At 41.3% G+C, this 27,809-nt stretch overlaps 1 protein-coding gene across 2 annotated transcripts; it reads left to right on the forward strand.

Annotated features, from left to right (window-relative positions):
• The first annotated feature begins 5,781 nt into the window (after positions 1-5,781).
• On the forward strand, positions 5,782-27,809 carry OTOR (otoraplin). 2 transcript variants are annotated; one of them, XM_056563395.1, is made up of 4 exons: positions 5,782-5,929; positions 6,549-6,691; positions 15,088-15,198; positions 27,355-27,809. In XM_056563395.1, exons 1-4 carry the CDS (start codon positions 5,806-5,808, stop codon positions 27,376-27,378), a joined length of 402 nt encoding a protein of 133 aa, XP_056419370.1. In that variant the 5' UTR covers positions 5,782-5,805; the 3' UTR covers positions 27,379-27,809. The 2 variants fall into 2 exon arrangements, with proteins under 2 accessions (XP_056419370.1, XP_056419369.1); XM_056563394.1 differs by lacking the exon at positions 27,355-27,809 and adding an exon at positions 19,135-19,231.

The raw sequence follows: 27,809 nt of genomic DNA on the forward strand, positions 1-27,809 counted from the left end.
AAACGCATGTCAATGCGGGTGGCAAGATGAATAAGTTCATGCAGGTTAGCAGGGATTTCTCGTGCGGCCAGCACATATTTGATGTTACTGGATAGGCCTTTTTCGAAGGTCGCGCAGAGGGCCTTGTTATTCCAGGACAATTCGGAGGCGAGAGTACGGAATTGGATGGCGTACTCGACAACAGAAGAATTACCCTGGACCAGGTTCAGCAGGGCAGTCTCGGCAGAAGAGGCTCGGGCAGGTTCCTCGAAGACACTTCGAATCTCCGTGAAGAAGGAGTGTACAGAGGCAGTGACAGGATCATTGTGGTCCCAGAGCGGCGTGGCCCATGACAGGGCTTTTCCAGACAGAAGGCTGACTACGAAAGCCACCTTTGACCTTTCAGTTGGAAACTGGTCCGACATCATCTCCAAATGCAGGGAACATTGTGAAAGAAAACCACCGCAAAATTTAGAGTCCCCATCAAATTTGTCCGGCAAAGATAAACGGAGGCTGGATGCGGCCACTCGCTGCGGAGGAGGTGCAGGAGCTGGCGGAGGAGATGATTGTTGAAGCTGTGGAAGTAGCTGCTGTAGCATCACGGTCAGTTGAGACAGCTGGTGGCCTTGTTGCGCTATCTGTTGCGACTGCTGGGCGACCACTGTGGTGAGGTCAGCGACAACTGGCAGCGGGACCTCAGCGGGATCCATGGCCGGATCTACTGTCACGATTCGGCTGGCTGGAGGTGGATCCTCTGTGCCAGAGAGGGATTGGCGTGGACCGTGTCGGTGGACCGGTTCTAAGTTGCTACTGGTATTCACCAGAGCCCGCCGCAAAGCGGGATGGTCTTGCAGCGGCGGTAGCAACCAGGTCGTATCCACAGGCAACGGCTCAACCTCTCTGACTGCTGAGATAAACGCGGTACAAGGCAGTAGACAAGAGCAAGGTCGGACGTAGCAGAAGGTCAGGGCAGGCAGCAAGGATCGTAGTCAGGGGCAACGGCAGGAGGTCTGGAACACAGGCTAGGAACACACAAGGAAACGCTTTCACTGGCACAATGGCAACAAGATCCGGCAAGGGAGTGAAGGGGAAGTGAGGTATAAGTAGGGAAGTGCACAGGTGAAGGTACTGATTAAAACCTCATGCGCCAATCAGTGGCGCACCGGCCCTTTAAATCACAAAGACCCGGCGCGCGCGCACCCTAGGGAGCGGGGCCGCGCGTGCCGGGACAGCACAGACGGGGAACGGGTCTGGTAAGCGAGTCGGGATGCGCATCGCGAGCGGGTGCGTCCCGCATCGCGAATCGCATCCCGGCTGGGAACATTATCGCAGCGCACCCGGTCGGCAGGTCTGACCGGGGCGCTGCGAATAGGAGAACGCTGTGAGCGCTTCGGGGAGGAGCGGGGACCCGGAGCGCTCGGCCTAACAATCTTTCCTGTGGAGATGTGCAGCATCATATAATCTTATGTCATCTGGATAAATCCACATGCCATCTGGACATAATCAGATGAGGTAACCCTACCGAAATGCATTAGATATTACTTTCTATCTAAATACATCTTTAGTAGGACATTGGTTGTTTCCATTGAGCATATAAGTATTTTTGGAGTGTGCTTCAGTTGTAAAGCCTGTTCGTTTTATATGTAAGGTGGCAATTGTTGTCTCCCGGTATATATAGAGAGACATCCCTTCATCACTCTGATCCTGACTGAAATGTTTGCACCATTGTGGCCCAATCTAGTGCCCTTGTGGGTAACAGGTGCCCAGTGGCACACCTGCTAGGAGTAGGGTGTTATAGAAAGGGAATAGTTCTTGCACAGGACTGCCCTTCTCAAGGAGATTGCACTGTCTAGGCCTAGGAAAATGATCATTGACACCAGGGTTGATCTTGATTCAATGTTGTTTTAAAGCTGTATACAATGAAAGTTAAGTTTTAATTTATGGACATCAATAATAGCCTTTTGCTACAAATCTACTTTATCTTAGTCTGTTAAAGGGGTTATTCATGCCAAAGACATCTTAACCCCTATCCACGGAATAGGGGATATGATCTCCGATCGTAGGGTGTGTGTGTGGGGGGGGGGGAGGTCCTGCCGCTGGGACCCCCTGGGATCTCCATGCAGGTCCTGAATTCTATGAGGGGCTGCTGCTCCAGTCTCGGAAACCTCTGTGTTTCCGGGACTGGAGATGTGACATCATGCCACGCCCCCTCATAACATCACACCACGCCAAGATCCCTCCATTCATGTCTATGAGACATGAATGGAGGGGGCGTGGCATGACATCATGAGGGGGCAGGGTTTCCGAGGCTGGAGCAGTAGCCCAGGCATAGAATGTGGGTGCTGCACGGAGATCGCGGGGGGTCCCCAGCGTTCAGACATCTTATCCCCTATCCTTTGGATAGGAGATAAGATGTCTCTTGTCCGGAATGCCCTTTTAATTCATGGGGAAGATATGTCAGGAGAGACAGCAGAACATCTCATAAGGTGATTTATAAGATTCTATAATTTGGAGAACCATTAAAGCCTCAATATTGTCTACTTCTTATTAACAATAATCCAAGTAACAAGTAATAAGGGATATTCCAGTGCCAGAAAAAAAAAACACCAAAAAAAAACAAAAAACACGTATCTCCCATCCAAAGGATAGGGGATAAGTGTCTAATTGTGAGGGGTGGTGGATGGGGGGCTACGGGTCCAACCTCTGGGATCCCCCAAGATCACTAGAATGGAGCCCCAACTGCCTATTGAATGGAGGGGCTCTTAGTACAATATTGTCTATAGACTATGAATAGAGCACATGCTGACAGGCCACCCCATTCAGCAGGAAGAGTTGGGGGTGCATTCTAGAGATCATGGGATCCATAAATTTTTTGTGCTGGAATACCCCTTTAAAAATGACATTAGCATTACAGCTTTTTTCATTGCTACATTGAATACATTTATTAAAAAAAGCTCTGTGGTTGTCTTGCCTCATGTATTCTTTTGTTATTGTATTTATGGCTGATTCCTCCAGTTGCAGGTGTATTTATACAGCAATCACAGATAATCAAGGCACTTGAGCTGGTAATAAGACTCTTTGACACATGTTTTGTATAAACCATAATGGAAATCATCTTAGTTTCCCATGCATGTAATGACTTTTCTTTATCACTGATGACAGTGAAGATTATTTTCCACCTTTACTAGAAGATGATTTGTCGTCTTCTGCTCTTTTCAATGCTAAAGAACCTTAAAGGGGTATTCCAGGAATATATATATATACTGACTCCAGAAAGTTAAACAGATTTGTAAATTACTTCTATAAAAAAATATTAATCCTTCCACTACTTTTCAGCTGCTGAAGTTGAGTTGTTTTTTTCTGTCTGACAACCGTGCTCTCTGCTGACACCTCTATCCATCTCGGGAACTGCACAGGATTTGCTTCTACTCTGGACAGTTCCCTAGACAGGTGTCATCAGAGAGCACTTAGACAGAAAAGAACAACTCAACTTCAGCAGCTCATAAGTACTGAAAGAATTAAGATTTTTTTTAATATAAATCATTTACAAATCTGTTTAACTTTATGGAGCCAGTTAATAAATAAAAAAAATGTTTTTCCTGGATAACCCCTTTAATATATTTATGTGACTTTAAAGGGTAATTTCTTGTATAATTTAGTTTAGAGCATCGAGTGCAGCACGGGAGGCTGGTGACATCACGGCCACGCCCCCTCAATGCAAGTCTTGCACTGAGGGGGCATGGCCGTGACGCTACGAGCCTCTGCCCCTAATCGCCAGTCATCCGTTCGCTCCATGCAGCAGATGTCTGGGGGGCCGCAGCCGAGATCGCTGGGGTCCCCAGCAGCGGGACCCCCACGATCAGACATCTTATCTCCTATCCTTTGGATAGGGGATAAGATGTCTAGGGGTGGAGTACCCCTTTTACTCTGCTATCCCACTACTTGCCAGATTGCATCAGTCCCATTGCATAAAAATTTCCCTGCAACTCCCCAGGTCTTTATGGCTGTTACATCACTACCTGTCACAGAAACCCAACTAATATCTACTGCAAATATGCTGTGTGCACCCTGGGTGAGATTTATCAACCCTTGTGGAGCAGTTGTATATATCAACCAGATTCCAGATTTAATTTTTGGATTTAATTGGATTAGCTGCAATAGGCAATTGTTTCACTGTTTCTCTGCACACGTTTTAAAAAATCCCCCCCCTTGTGTTTACCCTGTGTAACATTGGAGGTGTAATCCAAATGCTAAGACCCACACCAATCACTAGAACAAAGGGGTGCTCAGCTGAGACCTGTGCCATTTCACTTTTTTGCTCCATCCATGGAGAGTTGAGCAAGCAGTGTATGGACCCATAAGTGTAGATTTTCTATGAATCCATACACAACATGCTCAGTTCTCTAAGGAGGACCTTGCAGAGTGGATCAGGAACAAAGGGGCATATTACTCTACTGAGCACTTCTGCCCCTTTGTCTTAGAATTCTGTAAGGGGTCTCAGCACATGAAACCGATCAAAACTCTTGGCATCACGTCACTATAACACGTCAAAGGTTTTTTTGAACAGATTGTTACCATATAACTTACGAATACACGATGTACACTACATGGAAAATACATTGTCAAGGCTAGAATGCTCCACTGTGATGTGCAGTAGCATGAGGAGTACCTTTTTTTTTGCCCTATCCGTCCACTCACTTTGTTAACTTAAAGGAGGAGACCGTTACGTTGCACTCAGGGCAGCCAGTCTTTTTTCTTTGTCCTGTACTCAGCCTGCACCAAAGTTGTGATTCTCATGTTAAAGGGGTACTCTGCTGCACACATCCTTTGGATAGGGGATCCGCCACAGGGGACCTCCGCGAACTCCAGGCTGGCACCCCTGTCATTCGGGGCACGGAACGAACTCCACTCTGTGCCAGATGACTGGAGATGCAGCCGCCACTCCCCCTCCATTCAAGTCTATGGGAGGAGGCGTGACGGCTCTGTATTATCACGAACCAGACACTGCAGCTGCTGGCCTGGAGATCGTGGGGTCCCACCACTGGCGATCCAACATCTTATCCTCTATACTTTGGATTGGGGATAAGACCGGTGCAGCGGAGTACCCCTTTAATGCTTTCATTTTTAATGATGACTCTACTTGGCTTGCCTGCACAATAGCAAGAATCACTGCACTGCCCCTTTAAAAGAGGAGTCAGGTGGAGGATTTGAGCTACCGAGCATGTGTAACCACCAGCAGTGGACACATTGTCCAGATATTCTAAGATTGAATGAAAGGGAAACCAAGGGGTGCAATTACAAGTTCAAAAGAGTTTTGTGGGGGGGGGGGGGGGGAGATTTATTAAAATGTGTGTACATTGGAGCAGATGTCCTGTTTGTGTTTTGTAGGAACTAAGTAAATTAATATTTATTTAAGGGTCTGAGCTCTGGCAACTTCTGAAGTATATTACTGAATTACCAGAGCATTCTAGTGCCAGACAATCCTTTTAGTGTAAACATGGAGATATTAGACCATGTGTTATATTTTTACCTGTCCATGTGAGTTGTTGTTGTCACATTCAACGTGTTTGGACATATTTTTTTAGACTCATAATAAGTGAAGCGTCTGCTGGATTTTGATAAACAGCTGCACAGGAGTCCTCTTGTATCCACGTGCCTATGCGAATGAATGGAATGTTGTCCATGTTATTTCCTATTGGCTGTCTGTATTTTTCCAGATGTTTCCACCATCTGCATAAATGTACTGCAAATGATCTAAGGTGCAGAGAAACACCGTATTTAGTTCTAAGACATCGACGGAGATCTAGGGAGGAAATATCGGGAGAAATGTCTCTGGTTGTTTATTTTGTGGTCATATTCTTATGTCTCGGATTTATGGATCAAGAGGCCAATGGAGCTTACATGCAAAAGTTGGCAAAGAAGAAACTTTGCGCTGATGATGAATGTGTTTGTAAGTCTGCCAGAGATGTAAATTGTAATGTATTTTTTTTATTTTTATTATGTTACAGGGGCTTTATGTTCTCTGGGATCGGTAATCTCTTGATAAATGTATCTTGGTTTATTAAGTTTTTTGGTTTATTACCAGACCTTTCTTTTCTTTTAAGTGCATAAATATTGAATCTTTCTAATTTCCCACTTTTAACTCGAATATCTATGAGATTATTTCCTTCCTTGTTTTTCCTGTTCCAAGTACAAAATAAAAATATATCTTTATATGGTTACACAATGTCTTGTAATGTCATCCTGCCTGGTTGTTTTTGCTGTTTAATAACATATGGAGTGCAAGTATATAGTAGGAAACTAAGATGTTATTTACCTCTTTTATTTTCCTTTATTTGGGTACATGAATTATTTGTATTTGTTTCTTTTTACAGTATGTACTAAAGATATTGCTTATTGCCAGGGGCATTTTTTACTTTAGCCTTGTTTGTTCTGCTCAGATATGGATTTATGCACATACAGAAGGAGGAACAAGCCCTGAATATTAATTAAGTCAAAACAAACTTTTTGGCCAGTTTAAGGTCATGGAAATACTCTGAAAGCTCCTTATTTTTTTTTATGTCTTTTAGATGCTATATCCCTTGGGAAGGCTTTGGATGATTACAATGCTCCAGACTGCAGATTTATAAACATCAAGAAAGACGAGCTGGTCTATATCTATACTAAGCTAGTAAAAGAAGACGATGATGCCGGAGAGTTTTGGTCTGGAAGTGTAAGATTATTTTTGATAATGTTTCATTTCAAACTTTTATAAACTCAAAGTCAAAGAGTTATAGATTTTTTACAAAAGAATGTTATATGCAATGCATTGGGGAAGTTTATAGGCTCTTTTAACTTTTTTTTTAAATTTTGTTATGTTGCACCTAGGGATGAGCGAATCGAATCTGACGAATCCGAATTCATTACGAATTTCAGGAAAAATTTGATTTGCAACAAAAGTGAATATTGCCGCCATTCGATCGTGCAAATTGCTTCATTAAACTCCATTAAGTGCAGTCCAGGCTCCAGGGCATCTAAAATGGCGGATCCACATGTGAGGACATGGGGGGCAAGGAATCCTGGGAAGGCGGGTAGGCGGGATGACCCTTAATCACATGCAGCATGCAGCCTATCAGCAACCCCCTGTGATGTCACAGCCCTATATAATCGGCAGCCATCTTGCAGCCAGTCACTTCAGCCTTTTATTGCAGAGAGAGAGAGAGAGAGAGAGAGGGGGACAGACAGCAGTGTGTGTTGCACAGAAAAGCTTTTTTACAGCAATGATTCACCTTAAGCCCAAATCCAGCCTAGAAGCACTGATAGGGAAGGGAGTGAGATTGAGAGAGAAAGTGCAATTTTGGGTTCAGTACACAGCGATTGTGTGCTGCTGCATTGGTGTGTACAACAACTGAAAAGCTAATAGTAGCCAGCCAGTTAGGGGCCTAGATACTGTGAAAGTCCAGACAAAAGTACACACCTGCTGGTGTTGTAGACAAATACTGTTTTAAGCGTACTGGAGCACATTGTCTTCCCCTCATAAGGGCTTAGATACTGTGAAAGGCCAGCCAAAAGTACACACCTACTGGTGTTGTAGACAAATACTGTTTCAAGCATACTGGAATGCATTGTCCTCCCCTCATAAGTGCATACAACATACGTACATCTAAGTGGTGTACTGAACCAGCAGGTGATGGCATACCTTGACATGACCATGGCAACACACCTTGAAGATCCGCTGGACTTCTGGGCAGCCAACCTTGATTTGTGGCTGCAACTAGAAGAGTTTGCCCTGGAAAAGCTGTCCTGCCCGGCCAGTAGTGTGCCATCAGAGTGGGTGTTTAATGCGGCGGGGGCCATAGTCACCCCAAGGAGAACTCATCTGTCGTAGAAAAATTTGAAAATGTGAAACTGACCTTCGTGAAGATGAATCAGGCATGGATCAGCCAGGATTTCCACCCACCAATGCCTGATGCATCAGAGTAGATTAACCATGGTGCCACACCAACACTTCACAAATATGGATAGTGCAAAACATATTCAAGGTGCTGCTCCCCAGTTACAGACATTCCTCCGCATCAGACCACAAGTAAGTATTAAGGATATGCATTACTTAAAACATAACTTTTAATCATATTCTTAGCATAAAATATATGTGGCCAAATTTTTTTTTTATCAAACTAAAGGAAAGGTGTGCAAAAAACACCATGTGCCACATACACCACCAATTTTTGATGTGATGCAAAGACCTCTAAAAGGTGGAAGGGAATAACGTATGGTCCATTGTAACCGGTGGGGGTAAAACGTTCCCCTGTAAGGCCTACTCTTGCATTATTAATTCCCTTCTTGGCAAGTTTTACTCGCCCTAAAAAGTGCAACCCCAAACAAGAACCTCTCCCTATTTCCCCCTACAAACACTGCCATTTCCCAGGGTTTTTCAGTATATATAGAGAGAGTTTCCTGTGTGGGGCCACCCTTTTTAGGGTGAGTAACACTTGCCAAAAAGGGAACTAATAGGGTGGAGAGTAGGGTCATACAGGAGAAGTATTTACCAATCCCTATTTCCACCTAAAAACCCTGGGAAATGGCAGTGTTTTTAGGGGGAAATAGGGAGAGGTTCCTGTGTGGGGCTGCCCTTTTTAGGGCGAGTAACACTTGCCAAGAAGGGAATTAATAATGCAAGAGTAGGGCCTTACAGGGGAACTTTTTACCCACACCAGTTACAATGGACCATAAGCTGTCTCATACCTCCACCATATGTTCACCTCATGCTGCCTCCAACTCCAGGCTGTGTCATTCAGCCACTATATGCTGCCTCCAACTCCAGGCTGTGTCATTCAGCCACTGTGTGGTCTCCTCATGCTGCCGCCAACTCCAGGCTGTGTCATTCAGCCACTACATGGTCTTGGAATGATTCCACCACCTCCAGGCTGTGTCATTCAGCTACTATATGGTCTCCTCAGGCTGCTGCCACCTCCACGCTGTATCATTCAGCCACTAGCAACGCCTCTGATCTGCATGTCATATTGAATAACAGTATTATTTCACTAACCCAGCACACACCCTATGAGTGTTACATCAAGGCAAAGTGTTCTACACCTCTATTGAGGCTCTCTGTAGGCCAGAAATAGCGTTTTTTAAACGCCCGAAACAAATTTTTCTAAAATTCGCTCATCTCTAGTTGCAACCCTTTTCCCCATCATACTTCACTATATACCCCATAATAATGTAAACATTTTACTTTACAACATTTTGCTAATTTATTTAAAATTTATATCATAAGTTAACATTTCACATGGCTATTAGTGTGTAGTTCTCGGGCCTCATATTTCTCTTAATCATCTCTGAGATGTTTCTAGACCTGGATTGAAGTGACCCGTGGTAAATTTAGGCCACTGGACTTGAAAGACACACTCCTACTTATATAAGTTCTTACAGCTGACAATGCATATCAGAGCACAAACCAAGTCATGAGGGTGAAAGAACTGCCTGTAAAGCTCATGGACAGGAGGACAGGATTGTGTGGAGGCACAGTTCTACAGAAGGGTATGAAAAATGTCCTTCTATACTGAAAGTTCCCAAGAGCACAATGACCTCTCTAATTCTTAAATCAAAGAGGTTTGGAACAACTAAGCTGCAAAGATCCTGTGTGCATATTGGAGACACTTACAAGAGACAACCCATCACTGAAGAACTCCATTAATCTGTGTTTTATGGTATAATAGAAGACTTTTTTCACTAATAGACACATGAAAGCTTGACTGGAGTTTCCCAAAAAAAGCACTTAAAGGACTCTTAAATAGTGAGAAACAAGATTCTCTGGTCTGATGAAACCAAGATGCAATTTTTTGGCCTCAATTCTAGAGGAAACCAGTGAATGCTTATCACCTGTCCAATACCAGGAAAAGGTAAAGGGAGCAAAGTACAGAAATTTTCTTAATCAAAACCTAACTCAGAGCACTCTGGACCATCCAACAAGACAATAACCCAATGCACACAGCCATGAATGTGCCCAGCCAGAACCTGACTTGAACCCAATCAAACAGCTTCCACCGACAATCCCCATCCAACCTGACTGAGTTTGATAGGATCTGCAAAGAAGAATGGCAGGAAATCCCCAAATCCAGGTGTAAACCTTGTGGCATCATCCATAAAAAGACTGGAGGCTGTAATCACCACCAAATGTGCATCAACTTAGTACATAGTAAAGGGGTTGAATACTTATGTCCATGGAAAATTTAAGTTCTTCCTTTTAAATCAATTAGCAAAGCATTCTGTTGTCACATTTTATTATAGGGTATTAAATGCAGATTGATGTGGAAAAACAGATTTTTTTTATTTTAGTACAAGTGGTACTCTGGTAAAAAAAAAAAAACTATTTTTTTTAAATCAACCGGTGCCAGATAGTTTAACAGATTTGTAAATTACTTCTATTTAAAAATCTAAATTCTTCCAGTACTTATCAGCTGCTGTATGCTCCACAGGAAGTTCTTTTCTTTTTGAATTTCTTTTCTGTCTGACCACAGTGCTCTCTGCTGACCATGTCAGGAACTTTCCAGAGCAGGATAGGTTTGCTATGGGGATTTGCTCCTTCTCTGGACAGTTCCTGACATGAACAGAGGTGTCAGCAGAGAGCACTGTGGTGATGGCCGGGGGCTGCACCCAGATCACGGGATTCCCGGCGGCGGGATCCCCGTCATCATACATCTTATCCCCTTTTCTTTTGGATAGGGGATCAGATGTATAAAGACGGAATACCCCTTTAACATAACAAAATGTAAAGAAAGTCAAACATTGAACAAAACCCCTGTATGTATGACAGATCCATGCCAGCAATACAACAATACAAAAAAAGAAAGCTTTGTAGATCAAGCAATAGAGAAGTTAATTAATGCATAAATGCAAAATCAATACAAATATAAAAAGACATAAAAAGCAGAGATGGCAGCTGATGCAAACTGAACAGAAGATGAAGGCTAAGGCTGGGTTCACACTACGATTTGATGATACGGCCCATGTATCATTCATTTGAATGAGCCGACCGGAGTCAGATAGTGACTCTGGTCGGCTAATTTTTGCCCCGTACCCGGTTTTGTGACTGGACCTAAAACTGTGGCATACCACTACCACCGACTGGGATACGGGAGCGCCCGGTTTCACTCCCCCCAGCTGGATCCGGTGACCGTATCGTCAAATCGTAGTGTGAACCCAGCCTTACAGAGTATCACCGGATTGTAAACAAAATTTGAAACATAGAAATGGAAAACAGCATCCTACTTATTACCCCAATAGTAATGGTAAAAAGTAATAAACACAAGTGTGCATGAAAAAAAGTGCCAAGTAATAATATAACTAAATCAGGTGATAAGAAAAACCACACAAACAACAACATTTCACACTAGTAAAAACCCAACTCTTAGTAAATTAGGGCCATTGTGTTTTGCACGCAAATGACAATTAGACGCAGCTATTCAATATACACTGCTGGTTGGTAAAAGTTTTTTTTTTTATTGCATTGTATTTTTGTTTTTTTATTTTTACGGTGGTTTCACAAGCTGCAAGGGGAACTTATTAAACATTCTGCTTGTTTTCTGGCATAATTAGTGGTACATTTTTTAAACAAGCACCATTTTGTGCAAATATTTTACAACTTTTTAAGTTTTGTGCAACTCATGCTACTCAAAAAGTGGTTGTGGCCTAGTTAGAGGGGGTGTTGCCTCTCTTGACTACAGATATACTATAATTTATGCCAAGAATTTGCATAAATTGTGGCAGAAATCTATTCATCTTACTTGAAAAGGTATGCTACCTGTGACAAGGGCCGATTGACAATACAGCAAATCGATTGGCACGCATTTACTTTAAATTTCACAGTCCAATGACCATGAATATTAAAATCGGTCATTTTATGCTGACAATTATCTATGATCTAGGGATCTATGATCTAGGGATCAACCAATGGTTACTCATGTGATTGTTTGTACAAACAAGTTACATTATAACATTGAGATTGTTGTTTGTGTAATCTTTACCTCCCTGTGTAAAATGTTCTTAAAATTATGTATACATAGACAGTATAGCCCCCTTATTACTTCTTTGCTGCAGCCACTCACTAAATAAGAAAGACTTTCTAAAGGAAAAGCCAAATGTAAAAATAGACATGACTGCTAGGCTCAAAAATTGAAGAGGGAATATTTAAGAAAAGAAATGCATTTAAATGGGGTACTCTAGAGTAAAAAAAAATCTAATTAACTGGTGCTAGAAAGTTATAGAGATATATAGATTACATCTATTTAAAAATCTTAATCCTTACAGTACTTATCAGGTGCTATAAGCTCCAGAGGAAGTTGTGTAGTTCTTTCCTGTCTGACCACAGTGCTCTCTGCTGACACCTCTGTCTGTGTCAGGAATTGTCCACCTGTTCCTGCTCTGCACAGTTTCTGACACAGACAGAGAGCGCTGTAGTCAGACTGGAAAGAACTACACAACTTCCTGTGGAGCATACAGAAGCTGATAAGTACTGGAAGGGTTAAGATTTTTAAATAGAAGTAATTTACAAATCTGTCTAACTTTCTGGAACCATTTGATCTGAAAAAAATGTTTTCCAAAAAAATGTGACATGTATATAACTGCTGGGCTGGGTTCACACCTGTGTTAAAGACTCTTTTGGGTGCCTCCTTTGCAGGTTCAGTCAAAAAATACCTGCACCATATTGGAAACCTCTTGGACCCCATAAATGTCAATGATGTTATTAAGGTGTCAGTGGTGTTTGGTGTACAAAGGATCTGCCAGAGATTTTTTTTTAGTTGATCTGCTTTAATTAAAAAGACAGTGCTTGGGTCTTACTTGAGTTTACTTTAAAAGGCTTGTATTCCCATTGCCTTCTTGCAACTACTGCACCCCTAGAGTTGTGGTATTAATATAGGTCTCATGATTTATCACTTACTAGCTGAGTACCCGGCGTTTCCCATTTTTTCCTTCCTAATCCTTTTTTGGGAGGAAAATCAACAAAGGAGGAAGCTTTTGACTTCATATCCCATTGTCATATATTGTTGTCATATATCCCCACTCAATATCCTGTCCTCATATCCCGAACTCATATCCCGTCCTTATCTCCTGTCCTCATATCTCAACCTCCTATCCCGTCCTTATATCCCGTCCTCATATCTCGACCTCATATCACGTCCTCATATCTCGACCTCCTATCCTGTCCTCATATCCCGACCTCATATCCTGACCTCATATCCTGTCCTCATATCCCGACCTCATATTCCGTCCTCATATCCCGTCCTCATATCCCGTCCTAATATCCCATCCTCCTATCCTGTCCTCCTGTCTCTACCTCATATCCCGCTCTCATATACCACTCTCATATCCCATCCTCGTATCCCGAGCTCATATCCCATCCTCATATCCCCACCTCAAGTCCCGTCCTCACATCCCCACCTCATACAGTGGGGATCAAAAGTTTGGGCACCCCAGGCAAAAATTTGTATTAATGTGCATAAAGAAGCCAAGTAAAGATGGAAAAATCTCAAAAAGGTATAAAATTACAGATTAGACATTCTTATAATATGTCAACAAAAGTTAGATTTTATTTCCATCATTTACACTTTCAAAATAACAGAAAACAAAAAAATGGCATCTGCAAAAGTTTGGGCCCCCTTCAGAATTTCTAGCATGCACTGCCCCCTTTGCAAAGCTGAGACCTGCCAGTGTCATGGATTGTTCTCAATCATCATCTGGGAAGACCAGGTGATGCCCAGACTCATCTGACCTTGCCCCAACAATCAGCACCATGGGTTCTTCTAAGCAGTTGTCTAGAAATTTGAAACTAAAAATAGTTGACGCTCACAAAGCTGGAGAAGGCTATAAGAAGATAGCAAAACGTTTTCAGATGTCAATATCCTCTGTTCGGAATGTAATTAAGAAATTGCAGTCATCAGGAACAGTGAAAGTTAAAGCAAGATCTGGAAGACCAAGAAAAATATCAGACAGAACAGCTCGCAGGATTGTGAGAAAAACAATTCAAAACCCACGTTTGACTGCACAATCCCTCCAGAAAGATCTGGCAGACACTGGAGTTGTGGTACACTATTCCACTATATAGAGATACTTGTACAAATATGGTCTTCATGGAAGAGTCATCAGAAGAAAACCTCTTCTACGTATTCACCACAAAAATCAGCGTTTGAACTTTGCAAATGAACATATAGAAAAGCCTGATGCATTTTGGAAACAAGTTATGTGGACCAATGAGGTTAAAATTTAACTTTTTGGCAGGAATGAGCAAAGGTACGTTTGGAGAAGCCGGGGAACAAAATTTAATGAAAAGAACCTCTGTCCAACTGTTAAGCATGGGGGTGGATCAATGATACTTTAGGGTTGTAATGCAGCCAGTGGCACAGGGAACATCTCACGAGTAGAAGGAAAAATGGATTCAATAACATTTCAGCAAATTTTGGATGCTAACTTGATGCCATCTGTGAAAAAGCTGAAGTTAAAGAGAGGATGGCTTCTACAAATGGATAATGATCCTAAACACACCTCGAAATCCACGGAGGATTACATCAAGAGGCATATACTGAAGGTTTTGCCATGGCCTTCACAATCTCCTGACCTCAACATAATTGAAAATCTATGGATAGACTTTTAAAAGAGCAGTGCGTGACAGACAGCCCAGAAATCTCAAAGAACTGGAAAACTTTCGTAAGGAAGAATGGGCAAAGATACCTCAAACAAGAATTGAAAGACTCTTGGTTTTTTGCATGAAAAAATAGATAAAAAAAAACTCTATATACAAGGATAAATTCCCTCCATTGAGTTTTATATATATAGATTGGGATTACGTGGGGTCCATCTGATTTGATAGTAAACAATCAGTAAGAATCTTGGACTATTTATTCACTGGTTGTTGAGCAACTGTGTTGTACAGAACTAAAAACAACTTCTATTAAAGGGGTATTCCCCACTCCATAGGATAGGCAATACCAAAGTGATGGTCGGGGGTCCGGCTTCTGAGACACCTGCCGATCACGAAAACTGGGGGGCTTAAAATATTGTCTGGGGTAGTTGTTTGAAATTCCCATTATGGTATACTGTTCTCTTCTAATTGTATATTATCTCTGATAGGTTTATAGTGACAAGTACAGAGATCAGGAAGGACTTGTTGGGTATTTTCCAAGCAGTCTCATTACCGAATTGAGTGTCTACCAGGATACTCTTCAAGAATTCCCAACAACGGTAAGTTACAGTATCTAGGAGCTTCTGTATTATCAAACCAGATGGTTGTTTAGGACCTCAAAAATTAAAAGTTGCTTGTGAGACCCACAATACTGGTATTAAAGACACCTAGGACTTGGATGTTGTTTCTATGACATAACTTCAAGTATTTAAAGGAAAACTGTCACATGTTCACTCCCGCACTATCCACAGATACTGAAGGGGACACTGATTCATATGATCCCTATCTTACCCGGATCCGTCCAGCCGTTCGCCCGCAATCTTAGTTTTTCTATATATGCAAATGTAGCTGTAACTGGCACAGGGTTTTCAGGAGCCTAGTGGCACTGTGATGTCAGCGCCGCCTGTCCGCAGTGCCGCCCGCTTATGAATATTCATCCCCCCTCCCTCTGGCTCTCCCTCTCCCCGCCGCTCCTAACTGGTCTTCACTGCACATGTGCTGCTTCCTGACATGCGCAGTGAAGACCAGTTAGGAGCAGCGGGGAGAGGGAGAGCTGGAGGGATGAATATTCATAAACGGGTGGCGCTGTGGACGGGCGGCGCTGACGTCACATTACAACTAGGCTCCTGTCCCAGTTACAGATTGCGGGCGAACGGACATACGGATTCGGGCATGGTAGGGATCATATGAATCAGTGTCCCCCGTACTATCCGTCAGTACCTGTGGTTAGTGCGGGAGTGAACATGCGACAGTTTTCCTTTAAATAAAAAAAGTAAATACAATACCAATAAAAACTATAACATGACATAGACTGAAAACTATAACATACCAATAATGGTAATATTAAAGTCTTACCAAGAGAAATTAAGGTTGTCCTGGTGTTTCAAGTATCATAAAGAATATAAGATCCCAGTCTTTTACAAGTCAGATTTTAGAGCTTTAGATGTAACTATAATTCAGATTATGATTCATTCATTAGCACGAAGTGTGTGCTTGGGTTCAGATGTAGCATTTAAAGGATTACTCTGCCCCTAGACATCTTATCCCCTATTCTATTTGAACTGTTACATGTAGTATGGTGGTCTGGCTAACCCTATTAGTGAGTAGTGTTGAGCGCAAATATTCGCAATTCGAATATTTATTGCAAATTTTGCATATTTGCATACAATATTCAAAATGAAAAATGTCATAGACCCATTATCACTTCTGTATAGATCAAGAAGAGACCAAGAATTAGGAGATAGATGGATGGATAGATAGATAGAGAGATGGACAAATAGATAGATAGATAGAGAGATGGATAGATAGAGAGATAGAGAGGTAGATAGTTTATCCAGTTACGATAGATAGTTAAATAGTTATGCAAAGCGAAAATAACCGCAAACATGTCGAATATGCGAATTTCGCGAATATAATACGAATATTAGTCCAAATATTCGAGAAATATTGCAAATTCGAATATGGCTTATGCCGCTCATCACTATTAGTGAGCCTGTTAAGACTCTTAACTCTTGCAACTTACAAACAGGGATGAACTTTACTAGAATTAAGTTCACTTTAGCACAGGGTTGCACAGTTATAGTTGTATAGGAATGGTGTGTGGAAATGTTGTCACATATCTCTTTAAGAGGCTTTTGAAAGCAGATATGCTGACTAATATTCTTGAAATTTAATTGCTAGTGGTGATGTACAAATGGAGTCCAAGTAGATTAAACTCGTCTGTGAAGGGCCTACACAGGTTAGTTGACAATGGTGCAAATGCTTAATAGGGCAAGATTGCAGGGTGTACATTGAAGATAGTCGTGATGTGGCAGCCATGCAGCTGGAATCCCACAAAGAGATTAGGGCAGGTAGAAGGGCCCTTGCTCAGCTGGTTCTCTATTTCTGACTAGTTAATTCTGCCTCTCAGAACAGAAAACAGGATACTGGGAGATGGAACTCTGCACAGTGTTGTAATCACTATTATCCCAACCCAGATCTGCCTTATGTTAGAAGATTCCGGCAACTGGAACTGTTCTCGGTTCTTTGGTGCAACAGGTTGTTAACTAGGCCTAAAACTTCCCGACAGGACCTATCTTGAACTTTAATTAAACTAGTCTGATTTATATATACCGGTGTATATATATATATATATATATATATATATATATATATATATATATATATATGGCATAAAGACAAGAAGGAAAAACGCTGCAACTCACCACGTTCAAGCTTTTCTTTTATTGCCATCACAGCTTTAGTACAAATACTGCTTGCGGTGGATAAACATCGGGGCTGTGAATAGGGGAGAGAGGGCGATGTGGACGCTGCAGGGAGGTCCCTAGACAGTCTAGGGACTGTGAGCGCACCTGACCCATAGGTAGCTTCTGAAGGATACGCTGTGCCTGGCTGATTTTCTCTGTTTAATTTACATATATATATATATATATATATATTTATATATATATATGTGGTGTCCCGGTACCGTATTTTATACGTTACCTATGTAGAGGTCACCGGACCGAAACAGACCCCTAAATCCGGACGGATCTCTGCACAAATCCTAATTCTATTAAGCCTTGGATAAGTCAACGGTCCACAGCATCTGTCAATCATTGCTGAGCTGTATAGAGACTGTAATACTAAGACTGTTGCTGTTAATTAGATGTACCGCAAGTACTTCAGTAAAGTTTATTCAAGTTCATCCCTATTGTGGACCTTCATTCATTTAAACATGCACCTATTGTTTCTGGGAAGGGTGGCGATAGGCCGAAGATTTACTTCAGTGTATTAACCCTCACCCTGGCATCACGAGTGACAGGGGTTAACTTAACCCCTCAAATACCGAAGCAACACCCCCACTGTATTATATCCCCCCAAGGGCTACCACATATATATATATATATATATATATATATATATATATTAGTTTTTTTTTATTTTATTTATTTCATTTTACCCACTGAGAGCCAACCATTGAATATACCCCTGTGAACGAGAGAAAGCTTATTCCGTGAACCCCATCCACACACTACTGTGTAGCTTCCTCACACTGGCCATAAGTGACATGCAATATTATAAAATACTTTATTTACCTCCATTTGCTGTGAAAGATTGTTTGCCAAGTTTATTTAGTAAAAGACTGTGTTGTCTGGTTCACTCACTGCACAGCTGCCATCAAGGGCACCCCACTCTGTTGCCACCATTCCACAGGGTGTGCCTAAGCGACCATTATCACCATTACTAATAGTGCAGCCCCCTGTCATTGTGCCAACCTAAAGAAGTGTGGGAGGACAAGTGCATCCCTTTAAGAAAATGTGACAGCTGGTCCCTGTACTGTGAGCCTTTAGGACTACCAGCTAAGCCATCTATGTCCTACCCATTGGGTTGCAGGACTAGATTGCCTCTACTGTACAGTATATGCTTGAATGTACCCATCATAAGTGCTTTTAAAGGGGTACTCCGCAGCTCAGTGTTTGGAACAAACTGTCCCGCCCCGCCCCCTCAATGCAAGTCTATGGGAGGGGGCGTGACGGCTGTCACGCCCCCTCCCATAGACTTGCATTGAGGGGGCAGGGCGTGACATCACAAGGAGCTCCCGGTGGTGGCTCCAGCGTTCGGAACAGTTTGTTCCAAACGCAGAGCAGCGGAGTACCCCTTTAACTTATGAAGCACTGTTTGTCTACTTCGAACCAGTTTCATTATAATTATAAATTGAATAATCAGATTTTAGACTACAAACATGGATTGTAAAGTGGAATATGACTGTGACCTGTGTCATCTATAACTCATAGTAAAGTATTTTTGCATATTAATATATTTCCACAACATCAGTCTAAAACAAATGTTTAGAAAATGAGTTTATGAGTGGTAAAGTCAGATCATATTGCTTTCATCTCCACAATGTTAACAGTAAAGACAAATTACTCGACAGATTGAGTACCAGCAAAGGGAACAGTTGTTTATTTGTTTTTTTTATTTTATTTTTTATTTTACACGTGGAAATGAAGCAGCATTTGGCAGCGTTACTTACATCTCTAAGTTCTAAACAGATGGATAACTGAATGTACGCACAATAATGTTTTATGTATTTCTCCACACTCCCCCGAGGATTTTTTCTTCTTTACTGAAGAACTGGTTACACAAACACGAGGACTGTGTGTGATTTATGCCTAGGACTTTTTACTTACCTGCCTTCTTAAACCTGTACAAGGCCCATAAATAAATTCTCTTTAATAAATATATATATGTACACTGATGTTTTATTACATTGTAACGTTTTCAAGTATTCTTATTCTTTACAGCTAAAACAACAGCATTTCCTTTGGCCACCTTAAGTAAACTTTCTTTCCACAGTATTTCTATCCTTGCCTGATATAATCGAGATGGTTTTAAAAAGTCTGGTTATTCAACCTCAGCCTTTTTTTTTTTTAACTCTTCTTATAATTTGAAAAAAAATATTTATTTTTCGAGACTCATATATCATGAAGTGCTGTTCATCAGGCTCCATAGTTTCCTGCACTAACAGTTCTAGTCCAGTAAATCACATGGACACCCCCTAGGGCGAATGTATCCAATCAGTATGTTAATGGAATATAGAAGGGCAAGGAATATCAATAGAAAACGAACATACAGACACCATGTAAATGATACATGAATCATACCCATACCCATTCATGAATCATACCCAAGTACTGGATGGCGACAATACTACTATCAGTTTAAATGAGAAAGATCCTGCAACTTACCGTGTATCTACAAATCAGTGTAAAGAGACCATCATGGAGATCCGGTAATGGCACAGGGGGCTCAGAGGCTACAACCTGTAATTTTGTGAAACTCAGGAGAAAATAAAGATAATTGGTTTTCTCAATCAATAAAATGATAAAGGTATCCCTTGGTGAAAGTAAATATTATATAAAAAAAGTGAAAAATCACCAATAGGGTTTAGATATCAAATCTTAATTTATTTCACTGATAAAATCGTTATCAAAAAGTGTTAACTAATAATGGGAGGGGGGTGAGGGTACAGGTGAATGCCTACACTCAGATCCCTACCTATTCTAGGGGGGGGTTCCTAAACTAAGTGTGGATAGGAATGGGGAACATAGAGACAATATATACAGATAAGTTAGCCTCTTCTACCAACGCGTTTCGCCTAATGTGGGAACATAGGCTCATCAGGGGACAAGAGGGTAACAAATATATACAACGATGACAAGGTATTAGTACATTGAAGCATAGATGAGTTAACACTTAGGTACTAAACGATTGACATAGAACAGATACAATCTGATAAGTAAAAGAAGATAGGAATTGGTCACAGTGGTCAGGGACAGTCAAACTTGGGTATATGTTGTCAGTGTCTAATTGTCAAAATATAGATGCATAGAGACATTTAGAAATGGGATATCAGATACAGTACAGTATTAGACCTAAATGATGTATAATGGTGTCCTATACAGGTTAAGGTATTAATAAAGAGATAATCTTCAGAGTATTTAGATTCACTCCATGTAAAATTTCATACTGCAAAAAACAAATTAGAGGACATGAGACATCCAATCTCAAAGAATATTTATAAAGATTCCAAATCGTATAGCAATTTATCTTACCACAGGTGTGAATATGTGGTAGACGCCATAGTCAATAGAAAATGATGATAAATCAAGAAGGTACCGTTAGGTCTAGACAAAAAAGATAAAAGCAAAAAATTGTAGTGTCCAACCACAGTACAAAACCAAATAAATAGAAAACAAAGGACCCATCACATACCCTGATGCGACAACCTGTACATGTATGATATCCCATATAAACCAGATTCAATTGGTTCCAAATCTAAGTTGATAACTGTGAACCCAAAAGAACATCAATTGAAATTATCCATGTGCTTATAGTATGAGTATATACTGATAAAGTAATAAGATACAAAGTAAGCCAGTTGTACTGACCTGTCCACAGCCACTAAATAGAGTCAGCGTGTACATAGACAAGATAAGGCCATTTAGCCCGAGATAAATCCCAGGTAGCTAAAGAGAGAAAATATGCAGCCAGATCAAAAAGAGGGAAACTGAATGAACAGTCTATAAGTAAGATGCATAAAATAACTCCTTGAGTACCTTGTTAGATGAAGATATGATGTCTGCTACCGGAGGTGGTGAGCGCCAGCACGCCGCTGGATATCGGAGCTCACCCGGCGTTTAAATAGAGCTCCCGGGCGTCTTTGATGATGCTGCTTCCGGTGTATGGAACGCAGCAAAGACGTCACATCCGGCGAATTGACCCGCACAGAAGGCGGAACTAATCGCGGCGCCACACACATCGTGTGGAGCGCAACCGGAAGTTTACTGTGGTTCAATGGACCGCAGACCCAGGCAACTACCGGTGCCTGGAACGCAAAGTGACATATCTTCCGGTCCCCATGAACCGCAAGAAAGGAGCAATAGGAGTTAGAAAATAACCGCAATTGATCAAGATGCTAACCTAGATTGACACCAAAACATGTCACATCACATCGGGTTACAATCTATTGACCTGGCATAACAATTCCAAATAATATGGAAAGATAATAAATAAGAATAGATATAAACCAAGTACAGTAGGGACAAGGGAGCCTACCTAAAAAAACACATGGAAAATTATAAGTAGTTTGTCTGTTCGAGTACCACTGGGGCCCAATGATATAGATGGCATACAAATGATAAAGTAGGGATAGAAGGAGGGGGGGAGGGGGGGAGGGGGAAAGAGGGAGGAGACCAAACTGAACAATCCCATGACCTCTTAGGGTATCCGCCGAGACTTTAAATGTATGATGCAAATGAAATTGCGTCATTAAGTCCAAAAGGGACATAAGTCCGCAACTGGTAAATCCATTTAGTCTCTATTTGAAGAAGTTTTTTGTCTAGATCTCCACCCCTACTATCTAGTTGAACCGTAGTAACACTCTGGAAAGTTAGATTACAAGGAGAGTCTGGGTGGAAAAGATGCATGTGATTAGATAGGGTTTTATCCCTTTTATTTCTTATGTCCCCTATATGTTCAAGAATACGTCGTCTAAATTGTCTACTAGTTTTTCCGACGTATCCCTTGGGACAGGTGCAGGAGGCTAAGTAAATGACACCCATTGTTTTGCAATTCGCATAATTGCGATTAATGTAGACATGATCATCAGTATAACGTTTAAAGGTTTTTGATACTTTAATGTAGTCACAGGCTTTACATCCCCCACATCTAAATGTGCCCTTGATTTTTTGGTTAAGCCACGTGGATTGTTTCGGAGTGGAGAGGTGACTATGTACTAGGAGGTCCTGTAGATTTTGAGACCTTCTATAAGTCACTATTGCTCTATCTTCAATTAGTTGTCCTACCAGTGGGTCACTTTTTAAGATGGGCCAGTGACAATTGATAATTGATCTGATATCTGACGCTGCCGCATCAAAGGTGGCAATTATGCGTGGAGCAGTCGTCTCATCAGGAATCCTGTCTTTTGATTTGAGAAGACTGTTTCTGTCCTTTGTACATGCATTTTGGTATGCTTGTTTTAAAACTCTGTCGGGATATCCTCTTTGTCTGAAACGTGACCTAAGGTCACTGGCCTCTAATTTAAAGGCATTATCTGAAGAGCAATTTCGTCGAATACGATGGTATTGCCCTTTAGGTATACCCTTTTTTAAGGGGACTGGATGATGACTTTCCCACCTAAGTAGATTGTTGCCTGCAGTAGGTTTTCTGTATACTTTAGTATGAATGGTGCCGTCTTTACTACGTTCCAATGTAACATCTAAAAAATTTAGAGAATTGTTGTTAATCTCATATGTGAACCTTAGGCCAATATTGTTCACATTGATATCTTTGATAAAGTCATGAAAAGACTCAGATGTTCCAGACCAAATGATCGCTATATCGTCAATATAGCGTGCCCAGAGTATGATGGAATTATGGTACATTGAGTAGTGGTCATTGAAGATAACCGTTTCCTCCCACCAACCCAGGAGCATGTTGGCATATGTGGGGGCCACTGGGGACCCCATAGCCGTGCCCCTGAGTTGGTGGTATATTTTACGGTTGAACAGAAAGAAGTTATGTGTCAAGATGAATGATAGTAATGTCATGATTAGATTGTTATGGGGTGTCAGAAGTACACTTCTGCTTTTCAGGTAAAACTCGACTGCCTCCAAGCCTGACTTGTGAGGAATGGAACTATAGAGTGCTTCCACGTCGATCGTGCACAGCCAGTGATTTTGTTCCAGGGTGATGCCCTCCAATTTTAATAATAGATCAGTTGTGTCTCTGGTGTATGACGGTAGACTCAGGACAAATGGTCTAAGTATTTTGTCCAAATAAATGCTTATGTTTTGGGTCAGATTGTCCACACCCGAGACAATTGGGCGACATTTAAGAGGTGATAGCCCTTTGTGTACCTTGGGTAATCCATAAAAAGTGGATGTCCGTGGGTGGAGAGGAAGTAAAAAGGAAAACTCATTCTCATCAATTAATTTAGCGGATTTTGCCTCCAAAAGGATGTTTTTGAGTTCTTTATGATATTTTATAGTGGGATTGGAGTCTAGAATTCGATAGGTAGTGTTGTCGTTCAATACCTGCAAACACATTTGAACATATTGGTCCTGATTCATAATCACCAAATTCCCTCCTTTATCAGAAGGTTTGATAATTATATCAGTGTTGCTTTTGAGTGACTCGAGCGCGGCCGACTCCGATCTTGATAGATTATAACTAGGTATTTGAAAATTAGAGAGAGTAAGTTCAATATTTCGACAGACTATATCGACAAAACTGTCGATACAGTCATGATCTCCCACTGGTGGGAACCGGGTACTTTTGGGTTTTAGTTTGGTAAAAGGGCCTTCTCCTGGAACCCTATCACTTTCTGATAGCAGTGAGTTAAGTGTAACTATACCCTCTAGGTCCGATGGAGTAATACCAAGGGTGGTACAAGTACGTGTGTCCTGCATTTTAAAGAATTTTTTCCACTTTAATTTTCGTCCAAAGAGGTGGATATCTTTTATCCATTCAAAAGTTTTGGGGACAGCTGTCGGTACAAATGATAGACCTTTGTTCAAAACTGCTCGTTCATGTTCTGTGAGAACATGTGCAGAGAGATTGATGATCTGATTGTCCGTTGGTTTTACTAGCTCCTGGGTACCTGTCCCTGTGGCCCTTGCTCCAAAAAAGAGGGAGAAGATGATGTATATGATTGTGATTGTCCAGCCATTGATGGATGAGGAGATGCGGCTGGGATAGAGGAGGTTTGTCCAGGAGGTATAAATGATCCTCTTCCTCTTGGGTTCCTGCCCCTGCCTCGTGGATTGTGATTCCATCTCTGTCCACCGTATCTCGTTTTGTATGGTGAACGATAATTGGGATTTCTAGATTTGTCAGAATCCGATAGTTCTGCTTCCGAAGAGGAAATATCAGTATCGGTAATTCTGTTGGGCTCCTGTCCAATGAAGGAATATGCCCGATTGTCCCTGAATTCTGTAAGGTCTCTTTTGAATTGTTTGTGTTTACGTTCTTTCAGCACAAATTTATATTTCTCTATGTTGTTCTGTAACTCACCCTCTTTTTTGGTAAAGTCTGGGTCACTTCTCAATGTGTTAGCAGTCTTTATCAGGTCTTGTAATTTAGTTGTGACTGTATCTAGATTGATTTTTTCTTCGTCTAGAAGGAGCTGCATAAATCTAATAGACGCAGAAGTCGCTTCCTTTTCCCATTTAGTCATTAATTGTGGAGTCCTGGATCGAACTGCTGGAATTATGGAAATTCTCAAACCCTTTGGGACAATATTGTGAAGGATATAGTTCTCCAGTGACTTAACCTCCCACCAAGATTTTAGTTGGTCTTTATATGTTGTATGTAATTCTTTAAAGATAGTAGTAAGTGTTGGAATGGATTTATTAATTTGAATGAGTTCTTTCTCTGAAAAGACCTCTCTAGCCTCCTCATTCCACCCCTCCGTATTTAGGGACTGTAGAAAGTTGCTAGCCATCTCAAGTAGAATTACTCGGAACAATAGCCTCTAAAGGGACTAGGTAATATATCAAGAAACTCAGGAGAAAATAAAGATAATTGGTTTTCTCAATCCATAAAATGATAAAGGTATCCCTTGGTGAAAGTAAATATTATATAAAAAAAGTGAAAAATCACCAATAGGGTTTAGATATCAAATCTTAATTTATTTCACTGATAAAATCGTTATCAAAAAGTGTTAACTAATAATGGGAGGGGGGTGAGGGTACAGGTGAATGCCTACACTCAGATCCCTACCTATTCTAGGGGGGGGTTCCTAAACTAAGTGTGGATAGGAATGGGGAACATAGAGACAATATATACAGATAAGTTAGCCTCTTCTACCAACGCGTTTCGCCTAATGTGGGCCTCAAGGCTGGAAGAAGTGCACCTGTTGCACGAAATTACTGGTTGTAGCCTCTGATTTCACCATGCCATTCCCAGATCTCCATAACGGTCTCTTTATACTAATTTGCAGATACGTGGTGAGTTGCAGGATCTTTCTCATTTATACTGTAATCTTGTGTCTTTTTTGCTCTATCCGAGCACCATGGTCTCATCGCATATGGACCTTAGGATTGTGGTTTTATAGGACTTTCCTGTTAGTGATTTTTTTGCATTTGGGCTATTTTTGATTGGTACCTCCATTTGTATTTTCCTTACTTTTTTACTTTGGACGTAACTATAACTTTCTTTTTAAGCATTAGTACTGTATTAATGCCGTGATGAGTGGTGTCACCAATGCTGATTTCATCCATGTCCTTGTCTCTCATTCTTGCAGAGTCTAACAGACACAGCCAAACACATAGGCTTTATAGGCTATGAATGTTGGTCATAACATGGGTAATTTTGGCTACAAACAGCAACACACTTGTCGACGGACTGTGTGAGTGATATTGCAGTTCAAACCCATACAAGGGAATGGAAAAAAGCAGTCGAGTTCTTCTACTCTTAGTTTCATCTTTGAGTGCGGCCATGTCTCCCACCATGTCTCCCAACAGTCCTAGCGCAGCTTCTGCTTAGCAGCAGCTGCGCATGAAATTTTGCCTCTCACCGGGAGCCGGGGCCGGCGTGCGAGGCCAGGGAGCCTGCGCGCATCCTCTACATTCAAAGCGATCGCTCCTGCCTGTCTGAATGACAGGTAGGGAGTGAGTGCAGCCTGACTGAATTCGGACCGATGCCCATCCGTCATCGGTCCGAATTCAAGCATGAGATCACGCCAGGCTGCAGCCGGCCACTAGGTAAGTGAAACTATTTTTATGAAAAAAAAAAATAATGAATGTATATTAGAGATATGTTGTAGTACATAAGTACTACAACATCTAAAAAAAAAAGTTTGGTGACAGTGCCCATTTAAGAGTTAGCACGGCGCGAGACAGTGGAAAAGAACAAGATGAGCTTGATGAAAACCAAACCTACTGAATTGGGGCGACACAGTACCAGCTGCAAGAACTGTCCTACCCATTGTACATGTTTATGGGGATAACCCTTTAAAGAACTTATTATACCATTTTTAAAATGCTATAATATTTAGTGTAGGGTCACACATGCCTTATATTGCTGCGTATTTTTTGCTGCATATTTTCCTACCCATTAAAGTCAACGGGAACCCAGTTGCAGAAAACATGCAGCAAAATACAGCACGTGACCCTATTCTTAAAGTTGTTTACAATGTTTATAGGATAGCAAATAGCTATTCCATCTTTTTTTTCTTCCATATATTCTCTTGGTGTTGCTTGAGCAGGGCTCTTGATAGAATTAAACTCCTTCCGCCTCTGGCAGCTAAATATACGGTAATCTCTTCTTTCACTGCAAAATGAGTCTTCTTATCTATACTGCTATACTATGCAGAGCCTATATTCCTTTCCTAAGAGTCAAATCAGGAATCTATTAGTATTTGCTACTCTCTAGTGAACAGAAGATCACTATGAATATCTTGCTGTGTACAGACTACCTGAGCACGTGCGTCCTCCAGCGCTCAGCTCCTTAGGTCAGTATAGCTTGTAGTTTGTTTGGTCTTGGATCACATTTTGTTTTGCTGTCAGTGTCAGTTTATTAGTCTTATATAACAACAGTGATAGTCGGCAATGGTGCTATAATGATTATGTCTATAAACAGGGAAGGTTATTCATGCTTTTATTAGTAAATATCATTGTTGAACTGGACCTGTTGCACACACACTAATATTTATTATATCTCTTCTACAGGCTATCGACTTCTATTGTGATTAGACAAGAACGGGCAAAAAGATATGGGACTATTGCATAATACCTCCAAATGATGTTGCATGCATTTAAAAGATACCTTTGTAGTTTTTATGTGTATTGCTCCTTATCTTTTTCACTGTATACAAACCAATAAAACGCATGTTGTTATACATTTAGATTAAGAATATATTGCGCATGAAGCACAATATATTGAATGCTGGAAGAATGCCCAGACCTTTTACTGACTGGAACAAGTCTTGATGTTGTGACATTTTTTGTTATGCATTCTTACATATTCTTTCTTCTAGCTTCAACTTGCTCTGCATTCTTAACATTGGATCAAGATGATAAGGTCGGACCATACCTAGTAGTTATTACTATACATTACGTAGGAATTACGCTGTGTTTATACACAGTTAAATATTTTCCAAGCGTTGGAGGCCATGCACATTAAA

The sequence above is a fragment of the Hyla sarda genome, chromosome 3, assembly GCF_029499605.1.
Source record: "Hyla sarda isolate aHylSar1 chromosome 3, aHylSar1.hap1, whole genome shotgun sequence".
Taxonomy (NCBI): Eukaryota; Metazoa; Chordata; class Amphibia; order Anura; family Hylidae; genus Hyla; species Hyla sarda.